General features: G+C 39.7%; 1 protein-coding gene across 1 annotated transcript; it reads right to left on the bottom strand.

Moving 5' to 3' along the window:
* Positions 1-10,873: 10,873 nt before the first annotated feature.
* LOC115265865 (uncharacterized) lies at positions 10,874-16,306 on the bottom strand. The gene is made up of 4 exons (XM_062848586.1): positions 16,255-16,306; positions 13,462-14,678; positions 13,108-13,168; positions 10,874-11,270 (listed from the first exon to the last, which is right to left on the bottom strand). The coding sequence occupies exons 1-4, from the start codon at positions 16,304-16,306 to the stop codon at positions 10,987-10,989; spliced, it is 1,614 nt and encodes a 537-aa protein (XP_062704570.1). The 3' UTR covers positions 10,874-10,986.
* Between the last annotated feature and the right edge of the window lie 1,606 nt (positions 16,307-17,912).

Genomic DNA, 17,912 nt, shown 5'->3' with positions numbered 1-17,912 from the left:
TAGAAACTTCTTTTAGGATTCTTTCTGAGACTTCTCAAGGTGTTACTGAGATGCTCCGAGAACTACATCCTAGATTATCCCAATAGTTTCCTTTGGAATGTCTGCAGACGTTAATTTTTTGCTTCTATAAGGTATTCGTGGAAAATATGCCTGAGAATTCCAGCAATTTTACCTGATTTCTTCCGGGATTCCTTCAGAAGTTCTCTCGGGGATTGCTTCAGGAACTCCGTCCAAGATTCATACAAAAACTTTTTCTAAACTTCCGTCTGGGATGCCTTCCAGGAGTTTCATGCGAGTTCCCTGCCGGAGTTTCTTTTGGGATGTTTTCAGGAATTCTCTCTGAGATCCTTCCAAGAATCCTACAAGAACTTCTTTCATTTATTCTCCAAAAACTTCTCCGGATTTTTTCCGTGATTCTTTCAGTAACTACTTCTGGTATTGCTACTAGATTTTAGGAATTTCTTCAAGGATTTTATCAGGAACAGCTTCTAGAGTTTCTTCAGGAACTCCTTCGTAAATTCCTTCGGGAGCTTGTTATAGGATTCCTTTGGGGATTCTCTCCCCCCCCCCCTTTCTTGACGGAGTTCTTCTGGGAAATTCTTCTGGATTTTTTTCAAAAACTGCTCCCGGGATTCCTTCAGGAACTCTTTACAGGATTTATCTAAGAGCTCTTTTTTGGTTTCCTTCAAGAGCTCCGTGTGGGGTTCCACAGATCCATATAGAATTCCTCCTTTTTGGAATTCTTTCAGATTTTCTTAATGGACATCCTCATCGAGATTATTGAGGAGTATTTTCGTGCAGTTTTTATTTATGGAATTACTTAGAGTAAATACTTCAGCAGGTTCCTTCTGGTTATCCTCCAATACAAATCCCTGGACGAATCGCAGATGGAACCTTTTAGGAATCCCAGAAGGAATCCTAAAAGCGGAATCCGTGAGGATCATTTTAGGAATCTTAGAAAGGATCCCAGAGGGAGCTGCTGAAGACAATTACAGATGATGCTCCCTGAGCAATCACAGAAGGAAATCCTAGAGGAATCCTTGAATAAATTTGTGAAGAAACCACGGAGTAATTTCAGGAAAATAAATTTGGGGTAATCCTAGAAGGAATTCGTGGAGGAATCTCAGAATCAATTTGTTTATTTATTTATTTATTTATTTATTTAACAAATACTTGCTAAGTAAGGTACAACCTTTTAAAATTTAGCAATCGGAATTCATATATCATTTCTGTTATTATTTCTATCCTTATATGTACTAATCCTAAGTTTAAACTGTTCAACTAATTCCTTCCATTAATGTGGTGTGTGCTCTGCCTGCGGAACTCTGACATATTATTACATGACTTAATTTCGGGAGGTAACTGATTCCAATACACAATGCCTCGAACGAAGAAAGAATGTCCGTAGTGTGACGTATGGTATTGGGGTATAATATAGTTATTAACACGAATGCTTTGGAAGGGATGTAATTTATCTAATAGAAAACGTGGTGTTTTAGTAGAAATGATTTTAAACATAGACAAGACTGTTCTGAGTTTGATAAATTCGTAGAAGCCGCAACCAAGCAATTGAGGTTGGAGATACGTCACACTTGAGTACAACGATAGGTTAAAGATCCAACGTACACAGCAATTCAAAGCTACTTTCAACCTGTAGAGAGCTCTAGCAGATGCATTAATAAACAATTTCAATCCATAAATGAAATGCGGAAATATTAATGCTTTAAAAAGGCGCAGCTTAATGTGTGATGGCAACATACTTCCTGTTTGCTTCAAATGCCTTAAGCATCCAAATATTTTCCCACATTGACTGTCAATGTGGGAGTCCCACTCAAGATCGTTTTGGAAAATAACCCCAAGATTGGATGCCTTATCAACAAAATCAATAGCAGTAGCACCTATCCTAATTTCAGGAAACATATTTGGTGTATTACGGGACCGTGATATGACCATCACTTTTGTTTTTGATGAATTTATAGGAAGAAAATTGGAGTTTGACCAGGCTAAAACATTCGACAGATCATTGTTAATTAATTGTGCCAATTCTGATTCAGAAAGGTCGGTGGAACAAATATAGATTTGGACATCATCAGCAAACATATGTATGCTACAATATCTAAGAACAGATGGCAAATCGTTAATAAATAATGAAAACAAGAGCGGACCCAGTACAGATCCCTGGGGCACTCCAGATGTAATACCAACACTTCTAGATATTTGCCCATCGACTTGAACTACTTGATGACGATTAGATAAATAAGATTGTATAAGTTTCACAGCATTACTCGAAAAATTAAATTGAGTCGACAGCTTCCTCAACAAACGATAATGTGATACCCTATCAAAAGCCTTGGAAAAATCAATTAAAAGTAATAATGCCTTTCCTTTTTTATCGATAGTTCTATGGATATCGTCATGCACCTTTAACAGCCCACAGGTGGTATTGTGACCTGGTCTGAAGCCAGATTGATATGGATGCAGGAGGTTAAATGTTGTAAGAAATTCTTGAATCTGCATTTTAAGTATTTTTTCTAAAGCTTTGGATAATGCACACAATATACTTATCGGTCTTAGATTTTGCAAATCATTTTTTCTAGGTTTTTTCCTGATAGGAATTACTTTCGAAAGTTTCCATGCAGCAGGAAACTTGCCACTTGTAATAATAGTGTTGAATATATGAGTTATAGGTGTGAGATATAAGATGTACTGAATAAAGCTGTGATAAAGAGAATGATCACAGCAGGCGATATAGCGCATTTGAATGTGATGCGAACTGTCAAGCAGACAATGTTAGCATCCCTGCTTGCGTAGCAACAACTCCAGGCGTCACCCAACCGCGTTCACTCTTGCCACTTGCGAACCAACGTCAGCCTGGGTAAGTTGTGTGTGCTGCACGTGAGGGGTGATTCCTTCCCAAAGAAATCCTAAACTCCACAATAGGAGTAATAATAAAAGGCAAAATGTATTTAACAAATTTGAGAGGAATTCCATCTAATCCTAAAGCATTAGATTTAATCGAATTAATAGCATTAGCGACCTCAAATTCATTAGTCAATGTGAATTTGAACCCATTTTCATTCGGAAGTGCCACAGAAGGTAAATTATTATCTACGGTAAAATTTGAACTGAAAAATTCATTGATTTCTTCGCAAGTATTAGAGAACTGCATTGGAGCAGATTTATTCGTGACATTAATATCCTTTAACTTTTTCCACAAATTTTTGCTCGGTAAATGGGAATTCACTGCAGAAGTAACATAATTGGATTTTGCTTCTTTTATCATATTCGTTACACGATTTCGTAGTCTCTTGTAATGCTCGTGATCCTGCTGGTTTCTACTATTGATCCATGATCTATAAGCAATGTCGCGCTCTACCATTGCTAAAGAAATCGAATTATTGAACCATGGATTACAGTTTTTGGGCATACGCCTGCGAATAGGTACGAAAGTTTCGTAACATTCGGAAATGTATTGGTTCAATAGATTTAAAGCTAAATCAGAATCATTGATAGTGTACAAAAACGACCAATCTGTCCTATTTAAAGCGATTGCCAAACTAGTTTTATCAATGCGAGAATAGTCTCTGAAATACGAAAACTCTTCAAACTGTGTGCGGCGAATATTCAAAGACGAAAATATCACATCATGATGTGAAAAACCTGGAGCAGCGACTTGATTAAAATTTACGATAAAATCAGTATCATTAACTAATAAGAGGTCAATTAGAGAACTGCTCTCGGTACTACAATGTGTTGGTTCAGATCCAACACAAACAAAACCTAAATTATCTATAACACTACGGAATTTATTTGATTTACTATCATGTTTCATTAGGTCAGTATTGAAATCACCAATTAGAATGCATTTTTCAAACCGCAGTGACATATCAGTAAGTTTTTCCAACAAGAATTCAGCACAATCACAACGAGGAGGATTATAGAACACTCCAAGTAAGAATTTTTCGAAATTGGTTGAGACTTCTACGAACAAATACTCAGTGATAACATTACTACCTGTATTTACATTTGATTCGGAAAATTCCAATATTTTGCAGGAAAGATCGTTTTTATAATAGATACAGACGCCACCACCACGACTATAAATTCGGTCATTCCTAATTAGTTTGTATCCATCAATACCAAGAACATCATCAGAAACATTTTCTGTAAGCCACGTTTCGGTTAGACAAATTAGATCTAATTTACTATTGTAAAAACACTGCTTAAATTCATGAAACTTACTGAATTGACGAGCACAAATGCTTTGTACATTCATGTGACAAACATTCAAAGTATCACATTGCAAAGCCGCGTTCATAACAGCACGTGGTATATGGGATATATCATAATTCGTTCGAGCATTGTGATTTAGCGTGTCAACCGGCATCAATAATAAGCAGCATTATTGAGCACCTTAGGCAAAACACACCCACTACCAATGGAAGGAACTTATTAACTAATTTGAATTTTGAGCGATCAGTCTTCATCAGACTACAATTTCAAAAGTTTCATTGTAGCAGTGTGATTCATAAGTAACATAAATAAGGAATCGGTAGTAATTCAAGTAATCAAAGTTTATCAAAGGGTCATCACGCATCGACGCGTAAGAGAACACATCAGCAGATATCATTAACAGCAGCAACAACAACATCTTCCAACTGCAGCAGCAACAGCATCATTCATCAGCAGCAACAACAGCAACAACGTAGATCCATTCAGCAGCAGCGAAAATTCCCGACTTTTAGGATGGAAGAATACATGGAAATGTCAGGATAGGAATCAAGGACTATCTTGGAAGGAAAAAAGAAAAAAAATCAATAGGAAAGGTTGTACGTGCTTGACTTTTAGGAGCGGAAGATATGACGGATTGACTAGTGATCGGATTCAAGGATAGACTTGGAAGGAAGCGAATAAAACAAGGATAGGTATCATTCGGCAAGTCCTTGGAGTTGGTCCTCAGCGTAGATGGGTTGAACAGCAGCATCCGCACAAGCCTTGATGAAAACGGTTCCATTTCTGGTGTAGACAGACATTAGTTTACCAGCTTTTTTCAATTTTATAGCCAATGCCTTGATTTTCCGTGCCTCCTCGGTTAGATTCTCGTTGATGAAGATTCGTTTGTTCACGTCGAATCCCAGGTGTGATAGAGAGAGGTCACGAGATGTCGCCAAACGTTTCGGGTAGATATGCGGAATGCAATCGGCACCGTAGCCTAAATAACTTGAAATGCTAGTAACGTAGCCCATTAGATCCTCCGCAGCAAGGTAGGGAACTCCGGAAAGCAGCAAATCATTCCTCTTCTCACCGACCAAAATACGTTGCTTGTTTGTTCTAACATCAACACCGATTTCCATTACTGAATCAGATAGGCGCCTGATTTCAGATGAACATTCTGATTGGATTTTCCGCACATCGGCACGCAGTGTGTTTATCTCTGCCTGTAGATCACGTTTACAGCTATCCACTGCAGTTTCAATCTTGGTGTTAGTGTTATCAAACATGTTTTGCATCCTCAGTAAAAGCTCGTCCAGTGATTTGGAGATAAATTTCAAAAAGAATTAAGGAGCTTTTGAAGTAATCTCAAAGGGTATTTTTGAAGAAATTCCAGGAAAAATCTCTTGAAAAATCTCGGGAGTACTTCCTGGAGGACTCCTGGTAAGAGCTCTTGAAGGAATCCTTCTTTGGGAATCTCAGGAGAAACTCCTGCAAGAACCCCAGAGAGTACTTCTGAAGGAATCCTAAATAAACCCCCGGAAGAATCTCCCTGGGAATAATACAAGAAACTCCTGGAAGAGCCCTGTAATACGTAGAAAAAACTGCGAAGAATTTCTTGGAAGATTCTCGGATGGTTACTTACTTACCGATCAGACTAAGGCCTGGGTGGCCTCTGCTGTACATAGTAACCGTCTCCATTCCACTCGGTCCATGTCAGTTTGTCTCCAATTCCGCACTGTGCGTAGGGTCCGCAGATCGTCCTCCACTTGGTCGACCCAGCTCGCTGTACTCCACGTCTTCTTGTACCGGTCGGATGACTCTCGAGAACCATTTTAGTCGGGTTGCTATCCGACATCCTGATGACGTGACCCGCCCACCGTAGCCTCCCGATTTTCGCGGTATGGACGATGGTTGGTTCTATCAGCAGCTGACGCAGTTCGTGGTTCATTCGCCTTCTTCAAGTCTCGTCTTCCATCTGCACTCCGCCGTAGACGGTACCCAAAAGCTTCCGTTCGAAAACGCCAAGGGCGCGTTCGTTCTCTGCACGTAGGGTCCATGTTTCGTGCCCATAGAGGACGACCGGTCTAATCTGCGTTTTGTAGATAGTTAACTTTCGTCGATAGTTCAGCATGACCATGCTGAGGGTGACGGGTTCGATTCCCGGTCGGTTCAGGATCTTTTCGTAAAGGAAATTTCCTTGACTTCCTTGGGCATAGAGTATCTTCGTGCCTGCCACACGATATACACATGCAAAATGGTCATTGGCAGAGGAAGCTCTCAGTTAATAACTGTGGAAGTGCCCATAGAACACTAAGCTGAGAAGCAGGCTTTGTCCCAGTGAGGACGTTACGCCAAGAAGAAGAAGAAGAAGAAGAAGATAGTTAACTTCGTGTGACGGCGAACTTTATTCGATCCTAGAGTTCTGCGGAGTCCAAAGTAAGCACGATTTCCTGCCACAATGCGTCTCTGAATTCCTCTGCTGGTGTCGTTGTCGGCGGTCACCAGAGATCCCAAGTAAACGAAATCTTCATCCGCCTCGATTTCATCACCGTCTAAAGAAATTCGGGGTGGTGGGCACGGTGAGTCCTCCTTGGAGGCCTTTGTCTTCGACACATCGATGACTAATCCGATTCGCCTGGCTTCATTCTTTAGTCGGATGTACGTTTCCGCCATCGTCTCAAATTTACGAGTAATAATTTCAATATCATCAGCGAAACCAAGCAGCTGAACGGACTTCGTGAAAATCGTCCCACTCGTGTTTATCCCCGCTCTCCTTATAACACCTTCTAACGCAATGTTGAACAGCAAGCACGAAAGACCATCACATTGCCGTACCCGACTAGAAAATTATATCAAGTTTATATCATATTGTGTTATGGTGTTATAATATTTTTCTATAACTTATTATGTTATAAACTTGGTTCAGGATGATGTTAAAATAACTAAAATTGTAACAAAAAGTACACTGGTCTTATCAAGTTTATAACCTATTTTGTTTTAATCATATTAAAATTATAACAAAATGTGATACGAATTTTTGCCTCAGGATTACTAGTTTCTATCAAAATTTGATATAACTTTGAAACATTACTTTTCACATGTCGAAGACTCAAAACTAAATTATAATACAAGGAGTTATAAAACAACATTTGTAACATAATGTGATATAATTGAGTTATAGTATTTTGAAAACACCAAGAATCTTGAACATGATTATATCACAATGAGTTATAAATATCACAGTTTGTTAGGATTATGTTATATTTTTGTTACAATGTTCTAGTCGGGTAACCCTCTGCGAGATTCGAAAGGACTCGAGAGTGTCCCTGATACTCGAACTATGCACATCACTCGATCCATAGTTGCCTTGATCAATCGTATCAGTTTATCCGGGAATCCTAATTCGTGCATAATTTGCCTTAGATGTTCTCGATCGATTGTATCATACGCCGATTTGAAATCGATGAACAAGTGATGTGTGGGCACATTGTGTTCGCGGCATTTCTGCAGCACCTGGCGGATGGGGATCCGTTGTAGCGCGTAAATATTCTTGGATGGTATTTCTGTGAAATCCAAGAAGGACCTGCTGGAGGGATGCTACCGTACCGTCATCAATTCATAATCAGTACAATCTCCCACACACACGAACCCCACATGATGAATTTGATCAAACCAATGAACCTGGGCGCATTGGTTTGTACCTGTAAGTAAAAAAAAAATCGGGTTTAGTACTGTCCCGACTAGAAAATTTTAACAAAAATATAACATAATCCTGACAAACCATGATATTTATAACTCATTGTGTTATAATCATGTTCAACATCCTTGGTGTTTTCAAAATAATATAACTCAGTTATATCACATTATGTTATAAATATTGTTTGATAACTCATTGTGTTATCATTCAGTTTTGAGTCTTGGACATTTGGAAAAAAAATGTTACAAAATTGTATTAAAATTTAATAGAAACTAGTAATCCTGAGGCACGTATTCATATCACATTTTATTATAATTTTGATATAATTGTAACAAAATAGGTTATAATCTTGATTAGACCAGTGTACTTTTTGTTACAATTTTAGTTATTTTAACATCGTTCTCCATCTAGTTTATAACATAATAAGTTATAGAAATATACCATTATATCATAACACAATATGATATAAACTTGATATAATTTTCTAGTCGGGGTTCCTTTTAATTCCACTAAGAATTTGCATCCTTTGACTGATACGCATTTCGACCTCGACTGAAAGGTCGGCTTCAGTGTCTCGTACTTGTCGATTTATTCACGTCAAAAGGACTGTCCTATTGATAAACCGTTGGGCAGATATGAGTTAATAAGAAATTGCATAGAGAATCATTCCTAAATTCTCATGCAATTCATCTTTGAAGGAAACCCACAATACAGATAAAGCATTACAAAACATATCACTAAAATACTTACATGTGCTTCAAAATGTACCGTTACTTTGCTCCAAATTCTGTGTGCCATTAAATTTATTGTACATATATCATCTGGGCTTCCATGACTCACACGCAAACTAAAAATAGCAATCTTCTCCGTTGATTGCATTCCTGCACTTTTCTTAATGCATTTTGTCCTCCTATACAGCTATAGCACACACTTCGAAAAAACCGTGCGTTTTTACGTCATTTTACGCCGACATATGACAGCGAGCAAAATGACAGATTTTTACGTTCGCTTTTATTTTTACAAGAGGTCATCTGACACGGTGTCGTAATTTTACATTATGAATTCTGAAGCGTGCTGTAAAATTACGCTTATGTAGCATTTCAGTGTAAAGAAAATGTGACGTAATTTTCAACAACAAACAAAAAAACTGCACGGGTTCTTTCGGTTCATTATGCAATTATGGTATTTTCAATTCGGTTGGAAGCCGGACTTTTCAAGTCGCGAAATTTGATTTATCTCCCAAACCATGCGTCGGACCTAACATCGTGCATAGTGCGCTGTGTTGCGCATCCGATGCACAATACAGCGCACAATGCGCGACGTTAGGTCCGACACATGGTTTGGGAGATAAATGAATTTTCGCGTCATGAGGCTGCTTCCGTTTTTCGAATAGATTTAATAAACTATAGAGGACGAATGTCGCTGCTGTTCCCTTTGTTCTCGTTCGCAAACATGCCGGGTATCTATCTGTCAAACTACCAGTAGCCTCTCGTGTTCCAAAAGCCGCTCGCCGTCATGGAACTGATGTTTATTGGCGATTAAAAGTAGAGGTTATGTCGTGAAAATTTGAATGTTTGAAATTTTTTTTTCATCAATTTTTTGGTAAATTTATCGATGAAATGAATTTTTCTACCCCGATCCCACATTAAATTTTATCTAAAACGACTCAATCACTAAAATATGAAATGGGATTTCACAAAACTCAACCTCACTTCAGGAGGCCAATTGGCATAAATATGTGCAATCCTCTCCGTACAAATGTAATTCGGCACGTATATTTTGAATAACCGTGATAAAAACATTATATATTGGAACACGAGCGGCTATTGGTACATTGAGGGTACATACTTTTTCGCTTTGATACTTGTATCCCTCCCTTTCTCCACCAGCAATAGATGTTGCAGCAGCAACGCCAGCAACATGCGTCCTCTATAGTTTATCACAGAATTTATCATAAATCTGTGAGTTTATTAACTCTATTGTTTTTCGTGTAGGCGTAAAGTGAGTGTCAAAGAGTGGGGAATCGATTTCCGTTTTAGTAGGGGAACACTTTTCGGATGTTAGGAAGCATGCATTATGTACGTACCGCTAAAATTGGGATTTTTCGATCGCCGTCTACTGCTGCCCCTTCGTACCGGTTTTTCCTATAGAGCTTGCTGGCGTTTATTCAGCTTTCTCTTTCGAACATGCAGGCGGAATAGGATTTGTTGTCATCAGGAAAGGTTTCCCGATGAAAACAAATCCTATCCCGCCTGCATGCTTGAAAGAGAGAGGTGAATAAACGTCTGCAAGCTCTATTGTCAATACATTACTTGTAAACCTTTCACTCCCCCCCCTCTTCTCCCTTTTAAGCGTGACGTACTTTATGGATAATCCTTTTTGTTCATTGAGTCTGTGCAATGATATTTCAAGAATCTTCTCCTGACAAGACTCCTGCAGCATTTGTAGAAAAATGTAGAATGTGGAAATTAATGACATCGAATTGACAGAAAATATTTGTGATTTTGTCCTTGTTTTATTCATATCTGATGTATACATTAAACAAATCTCAATAATATTATACACAAAAATAAAAAAAATCATTCAAGACAAATTTTAAAAAAATATCAAAATAGAACAATTACGATCGAAGCCATAAATTTTCCTATTAATAACAAGGTTTCATTGCATGTTTACAAAAGCAAATGCGCTCAAATTCATATTTTTGTAGAATGATCGATCTTTAGTTTGTCATGGATCATAATGAAATACAACAATAAGGGAAAATCGGAGTTTGATTAATCAATAATTATTATACCTAAATAAAAACCAGCCAAAGTTTTTGGACAATATTTATTTTTACCTTTGATTTTGTGAGTGCTTAGTGCTACGTTTTTTCTCTTAAAATAATTAATATAAAACGCCTGCATCATTGTTTTTAGTGATCAAGAGCAAACGATAACGGCAACGAATTTTCGACTAACATTTACATAACGAACCGCTTTTGTGCGGTATATTCTCCGCGAACCAAAATGTATCTTCACATTCTTCACACTCTCACACCTAGCCATAGAAAAGCGCTCCTGTTCATGTAACTATTGCGCACAGTACTCTGCAACGGATTTTATCACTCTCGTAACAACCCGCTGCTGTTGGCCCTTTCGTGTGGCACTGGATTTTGAACCTGTCACAGGCAGAATTTTGAAAAAATACTCTTGCACGAACTCCAAAAATTTTGAGATTTGACGCATATACATGAAATTATGTACGTAGTGCACACATACAAGATCCGATATTGCTGCAACGACATTTTCCACGCCTTCGGTCAGGCGTACCTGTTCAGCGAAAACGTAGTACACCCGTTTCTCGTTTCCAAGATCTGAAAAAAAAATCAAACAAACGGATGAAATTAATTGGAGGTACAAAACAATAACCCATATAGGTACTAATCAGCGCAAGAATCCCACACCTAATGGAACAGTACTAACAACAACTAGTGTAGATTGTTATCACTATGAACTTCTGCACGAATTTATGCTGGTCTGCTTACTCTCACAACAAAACTTGTCGTTTGAGCGGCACACCGCTCAAACGTCAAAATTTTCGGTCAGGGTAAGCAGGCCAGCAGAAGTTCATTGAGCTTATGATTAAAGTTTTTGAATGCTAGTGAGTACTCGAGCAAAATGATACCTATCTTTAGAATACATATTTTAAGAGCCTATTCAATCGTCCGCTCTGGTAAGCAATCATAGAAGGCCGAAAATACATGACGCGTTTAAAAGATTTCGCTCGTCGATACGCAAGGTAAAACATATAATTGGATAAGTATAGGGCTCCAATTTATAGTGCAAATCTTGAAAAACTAATACGCATGACTATTATAATTGTCCCGTATTGATAGTTATGCATGAGACGGCCGTTGTGATTAAGCTTTCATAGTCATAACAAAGTGTTGAGTCTACTGTAAGAAACAGCCAGCTACCTCACAGCCACCAATATTTCACTATTGTATACTAATTCCGATCATTTCTGGTAGACATTGATGAAAACACTACCCACCAAGAACATGAAATCGTTTCAATAATCAGTATTGCAGCACCTAAAGATTTGCCAAAAAGAGAACACATATTGAGTAAACTTTAAATAAGTTGAAATATGCTTAGAAGTTACATTTTGAAAGAAAATAACGCCAAGCTCTTGAAATATGTAATCACATTTTAGTTGATTCTAATGGTGAGTATTTGAGAAGCTGCAATATTTAGTATGAGTGTTGCAATATGCGATTCCATATTTTTGACGATTAATGTTTATTAGTATCTTCTGATTGTAAGACAAACATGTAATCATGCTAGGTTTAAGGTGAATGATAAAACGTCTTACAAAAGACGTTTATGTACTATGTACTCAAGGATGGGAACACTCACTTGCAAAGAGTTACACTCACTTCCAGTTTTCTCAACTCAGAAGCGTGCAATCAAGAAACGATGTATGGACGACTTTTGCCTTGTGATTTTATCTAAAACTTTGCCGAATAGTGTAGGGGTCGCACACGCATACCGAAGTCGTGAGGGAGCTGCGAAGGCAACTCTCCACGAGGTGAATGTAAATTACACTCACCTCGTGGAGAGTCGCTTTCACAGCTCTGTCACGACCTTGGGATTCGTGTGTGACCCCTACTCTATTCGGCAAAGTTTTAGACGAAATCACAAGGCAAAAGTCGTCCACAGACAAACAGACGTAACACTTCGAACATTTTTCGAATCAAATCATAGTCACGGAAACATGTTCGCCCAATGCTAAAAGGACTGAGTTTGGCCGACCATCAACTAGGTGGCGGTAGTGGGCAAACGTCAAACTCGAGCAAAAACGATGCGAGCGCCACGGGTGGTCAGTTGGCCAACTATCAAATTTTCAAATAGACCGTTAAATCGGTGTACGATGCAAAACATCAGAGTGTTACGTCTGTTTGTCTGTGAGTCGTCCATACATCGTTTCTTGATTGCACGCTTCTGAGCTGAGAAAATAGCAAGTGAATGTAACTCTTTGCAAGTGAGTGTTCCCATCCCTGTATGTACTATGAGATCAGAATCACAGACAAATAAATGTGAATAGATCGAATTTTCAATAGATTGAGCTTTTAGTAAGCATTTTCCTAGATTTTAATGCCAAATTTGTCATATTGCTGTATTTGTAATCAATTGCAAGATTTGACATACCTATGGCAACAAGTACAGGTCCGGAACAGTCGGTGGAAATGCCATCAAGCTTCGTGCCGATCTAAAAATACAAAAATGTATACATATTGATAATTAAATTAGATCAGGTGTTAGTAGATAACACTAGTTTTCCGCAAGCTGAAATATTCCTCCATAACAACCTCATATAGACGACGAAGTAAACAGGTAAACAGTAGGTTTGGTTTTCGTTCAATGCAATAACTAGAACACTAAGCTGAGAAGACCTGCTGCCCCAAATGGGGACGTTACGTTGAAAAGAAGAAGAACCCGGATAGTCCAGGTTGGTTTATGTCAGCTTGATAAAACTAGTGTCACCTCGATAATCAATCTCACCTCTTTCGATATTATGACGTCCTCGAGCTTTTCTCGCAGCAACGAGCACAGGAATCTGAATACATCGACATCCGAAGATGTTGCATCCAAATGAATCGCCTTCTTTTGCGTTTTGGAATAATCGATCAGTTTAGAACGTTTTGCTGCGAAGTATTGCGCCAGTGATTTTGCCGATGCTCCTGTTGCACTCTCGAAATGATACTCCAGCAGAAGTTTTCGTCGCAACACCGGGAAACCATTCAGCACATCCTTCAGCGGTTTAGCTTCATCGAGTCGATAGCGAACATATGATTGAGACGCTTGCAAAAACTCCTGCGTGAGTGTTTCGGGTTCGTTCCTTGCCAGTATCGATAGAATTTCCTTAGAGCACTCCTTGCTTGATTTCTCCCAATATGCCTTATCCGTGCCAGCACGTACGTTGCGATTTCGGCGAACATCGCTATTGGTTTTTTCTTGGCCGTTATCCTGCTTGAACCGGTTGAGATAGGAGTTTCTATTCAGCATTTTATGTTTGATCCAAACATAGGCTTGTGATTTTCCATAACCATCATCGTCCAGGAAGTTCAGGCATGGGTATTTGCCAACAATGTCCTTAGCAACTTTTTCCATTGTGCTTGCCTGAATTTCGGTATCAATTGATCGTAGTTGATCAACAATGGAGTTCGTTATGCCACTCCAATCTGTTTTGGACAGTTGCAGGGATAGAGGGGCACACTGACCTGGATTGTCGCCACTGAACTTTTGCAAACTTCGGAGGCGGCCAATGATGTGGTCGCTTATCTTGTTCCAATTAATTTGGAAGCATTGGAACTTCAGTGCTGTCGATGCAAATTTTTTAGTGCTCTTCTGTACCATTACAGTACTGGGGCCTCTCTTATCAACGGCATTCGGACTGTAGCTCTCCACATCCTCGTCAGGTAAGCGTTCGTCCTGCTCTTCAGTCACAGTTTCGATAATAGTTTGGTTGCTTTGCTGAGATAAATTTTCATCATGCAAGCCTGTGATAGAATCACCACGGCCTAGAATCGATAATGTTAGCTCTTGTGAGGTTCCTGGTTTCGGATCTGGTATGTTGGTCGGAAACTGTCCTACTGAAATAATGTTCGAAGTCGGCAGAGCTGGATGAATGAACATCGAAGGATCGACGTCGAAGATCAAAGCTTGGTTGTCTGTGCATGAACGTGACTGAGTTTTATTTTGTTCCTCATTGGCCGTGTCTGAAAATACATAGTATTAAAATATTACAATTTTAATATTTTGCTTTATTCCATTGAATCAATGACCCACAAAATATAAGTTGACAAAAATTGCCCATTAACCCTTTATAACCCTTTATGACAGACAGCTCCATAGGGACGTTCCCCGAAAAGTCATCTGTATGGGAAACCTCCGTTCCAGAGACCGGAGAGGTCCCGCACCAAGCTAAAAACCTTCCCCGGCCCCAAAAATACCCACATACAAAATTTCACACCGTTTGGTTCAGTAGTTTCCGAATGCATAGCGGTCAGACGGACAGAAATATATATATATATATATATATAGAGATAGATTAATGCGTATTTTATCTAGCTGCTAATTCTACACTTCGACTTTGGTATGCGCGTGCGAGCTTCACTTTATTCGGCAAACTTTTAGATAAAACTACAACGTAAAAGTCCTTCAAACATCGTTTTTTTTTTTGATAGCATGCTTCTGAACTGAGATAGTAGCAAGTGAGTAAACTGCCTATGATCGCATATCAGTCCCATATTTTCTGGGTTCCCTATTCATATGGGACAGTTATGCGTATTCCCAACACTGTCAGCGTTGGTGATAATATATTTGCCAGTGCCCGTTTGGCGTATACGTCAAAGCTGTGGCCAAAGTATACTACCTATTCTTCTCTTGACTGCGACAAAAAGCCCGAAAAGAGATTTAAAGTAAATTGTGGCTTGACCCATAATATAAACTACGTAGTTCACGTGAACCTATAATTTGATTGTTTCTTAAAATATTTACTAATGATCTGGCCAGAATAGGCATATTTGAATGCCACATTTTAGTCCCCCCCCCATAAAAACCTGTTTTGGTTGCTAACATTTGCTTTATTTTGCTCAAGTACTGTTCGAAAATAAGGAAAAACATTTTTGGTCATCTCTCCAAGGGGCCTCCACATCCGCTTGGGCCCCGGCCCCACACAAGTCACACTTTTCATAGGGTTTTCATACCTGCCATCAGAGCTGCAGCTGCAGCTTTGCTTTATCACTCGCGCGCAGGCAGTCGCATCCTCATCGAGTGAGACCCATTCAGCAGGTACATATCCAATAACCAGGTACCATATTCGTACAGCAATCCATAAATGACAACTCTGCGACCAAATCAAGATTTTATTCCATTCTTGGCATCTCGCATTCACCGCTGCGGACAAAACCACCGCTACTGGGTTGTGGTGATAAGTTCCGACAGCCGCAGAGCGGATTGATACCTTTCAGTACGTGAGGAAAGCAACCCCACAGCTTTCATCTCGTCAGCCTCTTCAGAGACGGCAATTCTTAGAACACCACAAAAAGAAATTTGCCTGCCTTTTTTGTCGGAAAACCAGAAAATGCCGATAAGAGTTGAAAGGAAGAAAAAGGCATCATCGTGTTTCCTTCTTTGCTTGCTTGCTTGCAATCCAATAATGAAAGAAAGCCACACGATAAAAGTCACTTGATGGCTGTCTTGATGTCTGATGTTCATGAAAAGGCACAGGAGACGGCTTGACTTGATGGGATCGATCTCTGTTTGATGACGAGGTGAAGAAAATGTGCTTACAAACGTTATCATTGCGCTCCGCACGCACCACAGACGATATGGAGACAGTCATTTCCGTGAGTTGTATGTAGCGGAATGATGGAGAGCTGTAAATAGCTACTTCGATGAATAACGCACGGTGGGGTTGATCTAAATACTGGGTATGAACATCAATCGCCCAAAAGGAGCAATTTCTTGCCTGAATTTTCCATGCATCTCGGTAGGCCAAGAAACTACTTATGATCTGCGTACTACCCATAAGTAAAGGATTCATCAAAATCGAACGAACTTCATGTGAATTACATAACCTCTTTGTTGGGTAGCTATCGCGAAATATTAAATCGTAGTGTTGTTTGGTCTACTGTTAACAAGCGGATATAAATAAATCTTCTCTGAGACTTTAAAAGGATGAATGAGCTTTTTTTAAACAAAGCCTTCTCTCGATGATCTCCAGCAAACCAGCACATGTATTCGCGAATCGCTCGAACCCCAGTGCACCCTGTAGAATAAGGAGAAGCCCGCATTTCAATAAAGTCGATTTCCCCTTTTTCGGAGAAGAGACATCAGCGAGCAAAGCTGATTTTAGCACTTGTCGGATTCCATCAAAACGAGTCATCTCATTGCTACCAATCCACTCTCCACTTCCTGGTACATCCAGGAACAAGGCACAATTGCTGCTGGAATTGGACAGATAACTGACGGCTGAAATTGCCCATCTCAGCAAGCTGGAAGCATGCTTCCACACTTCTAAAATTATATCGTCCTGACCTACTGTGACCTGATTAGGCTAATTGCGTTTTCTTGTTTGTGATATCGTTCGGATGGGGATGTCGGAACGGTTTCTCAGAATAAAGATGTCAATTTAAACGCGATGTAGCCTTCCTGCAATTCTCATCAGGAATATTCAAGAGTTAGTTCCACGGTTAGTTCCATAACCATATCCCACCGTAGCAGAATCCGAACGTCAATTTAGAAAATAGTAATTACAAAGTGTTTAGCAAACACACAAACTCCGGTGCATATCTGAAAGCAAAAGTTAATAGCACTTTTCGTGTCTGCAGCATTCCGGTATGTACCGAAAAAAAAGCACACAAGAAGATGAAACGAAACTTTTCCGTCATAATTGTTCACGCCCGAACGTGAACGGCGACTGACAGCAGCAAGCCAGCGAGAGCGACGACATTAGCACACAATGTCGCACCGTTGGTCCCGCCCATCTGGCGTGCGACGACCGAGCGAGCCGACGACCGACGGAAGAAGAAGCCGAAGAAGAACGATTGTGACAGTATAAAACTGACACACGTTGCGGTGTCATCATCAGTCTGTTTTTGAATTTTGTTGTGTAAAGATCGAGAGCAATAAATCATTATGTGCAGTTAAAGTGAAGTTTAGCTTTCTTTCGACGTCCTCCGAGAGCAGCGGTCCACCCGACGAGGAGAGTTGCAGCAGCGGTGTTACAGTCCACCATCGACCGAGTTGGTTGCTTCGACGGACTTGTGGAACCCAATCCGCCCTTTTCAGGGCAAGAAGAGTTGTACGATCCGCCACAAGTTCCCGAGAACAACACTCGTCCCTTCCTCCGGCTTCCGCTTGAGCGACACCCTTCCCTTTCCTGACGTGTCAGGACGTGTTTCGTTATGTCGCAAGAGAGCGTGAAGGCCCATCGCGTCGATCGCTCC

This window comes from Aedes albopictus, chromosome 2 (assembly GCF_035046485.1).
Source record: "Aedes albopictus strain Foshan chromosome 2, AalbF5, whole genome shotgun sequence".
Taxonomy (NCBI): domain Eukaryota; kingdom Metazoa; phylum Arthropoda; class Insecta; order Diptera; family Culicidae; genus Aedes; species Aedes albopictus.
This window is presented reverse-complemented; position numbering and strand designations above follow the sequence as displayed.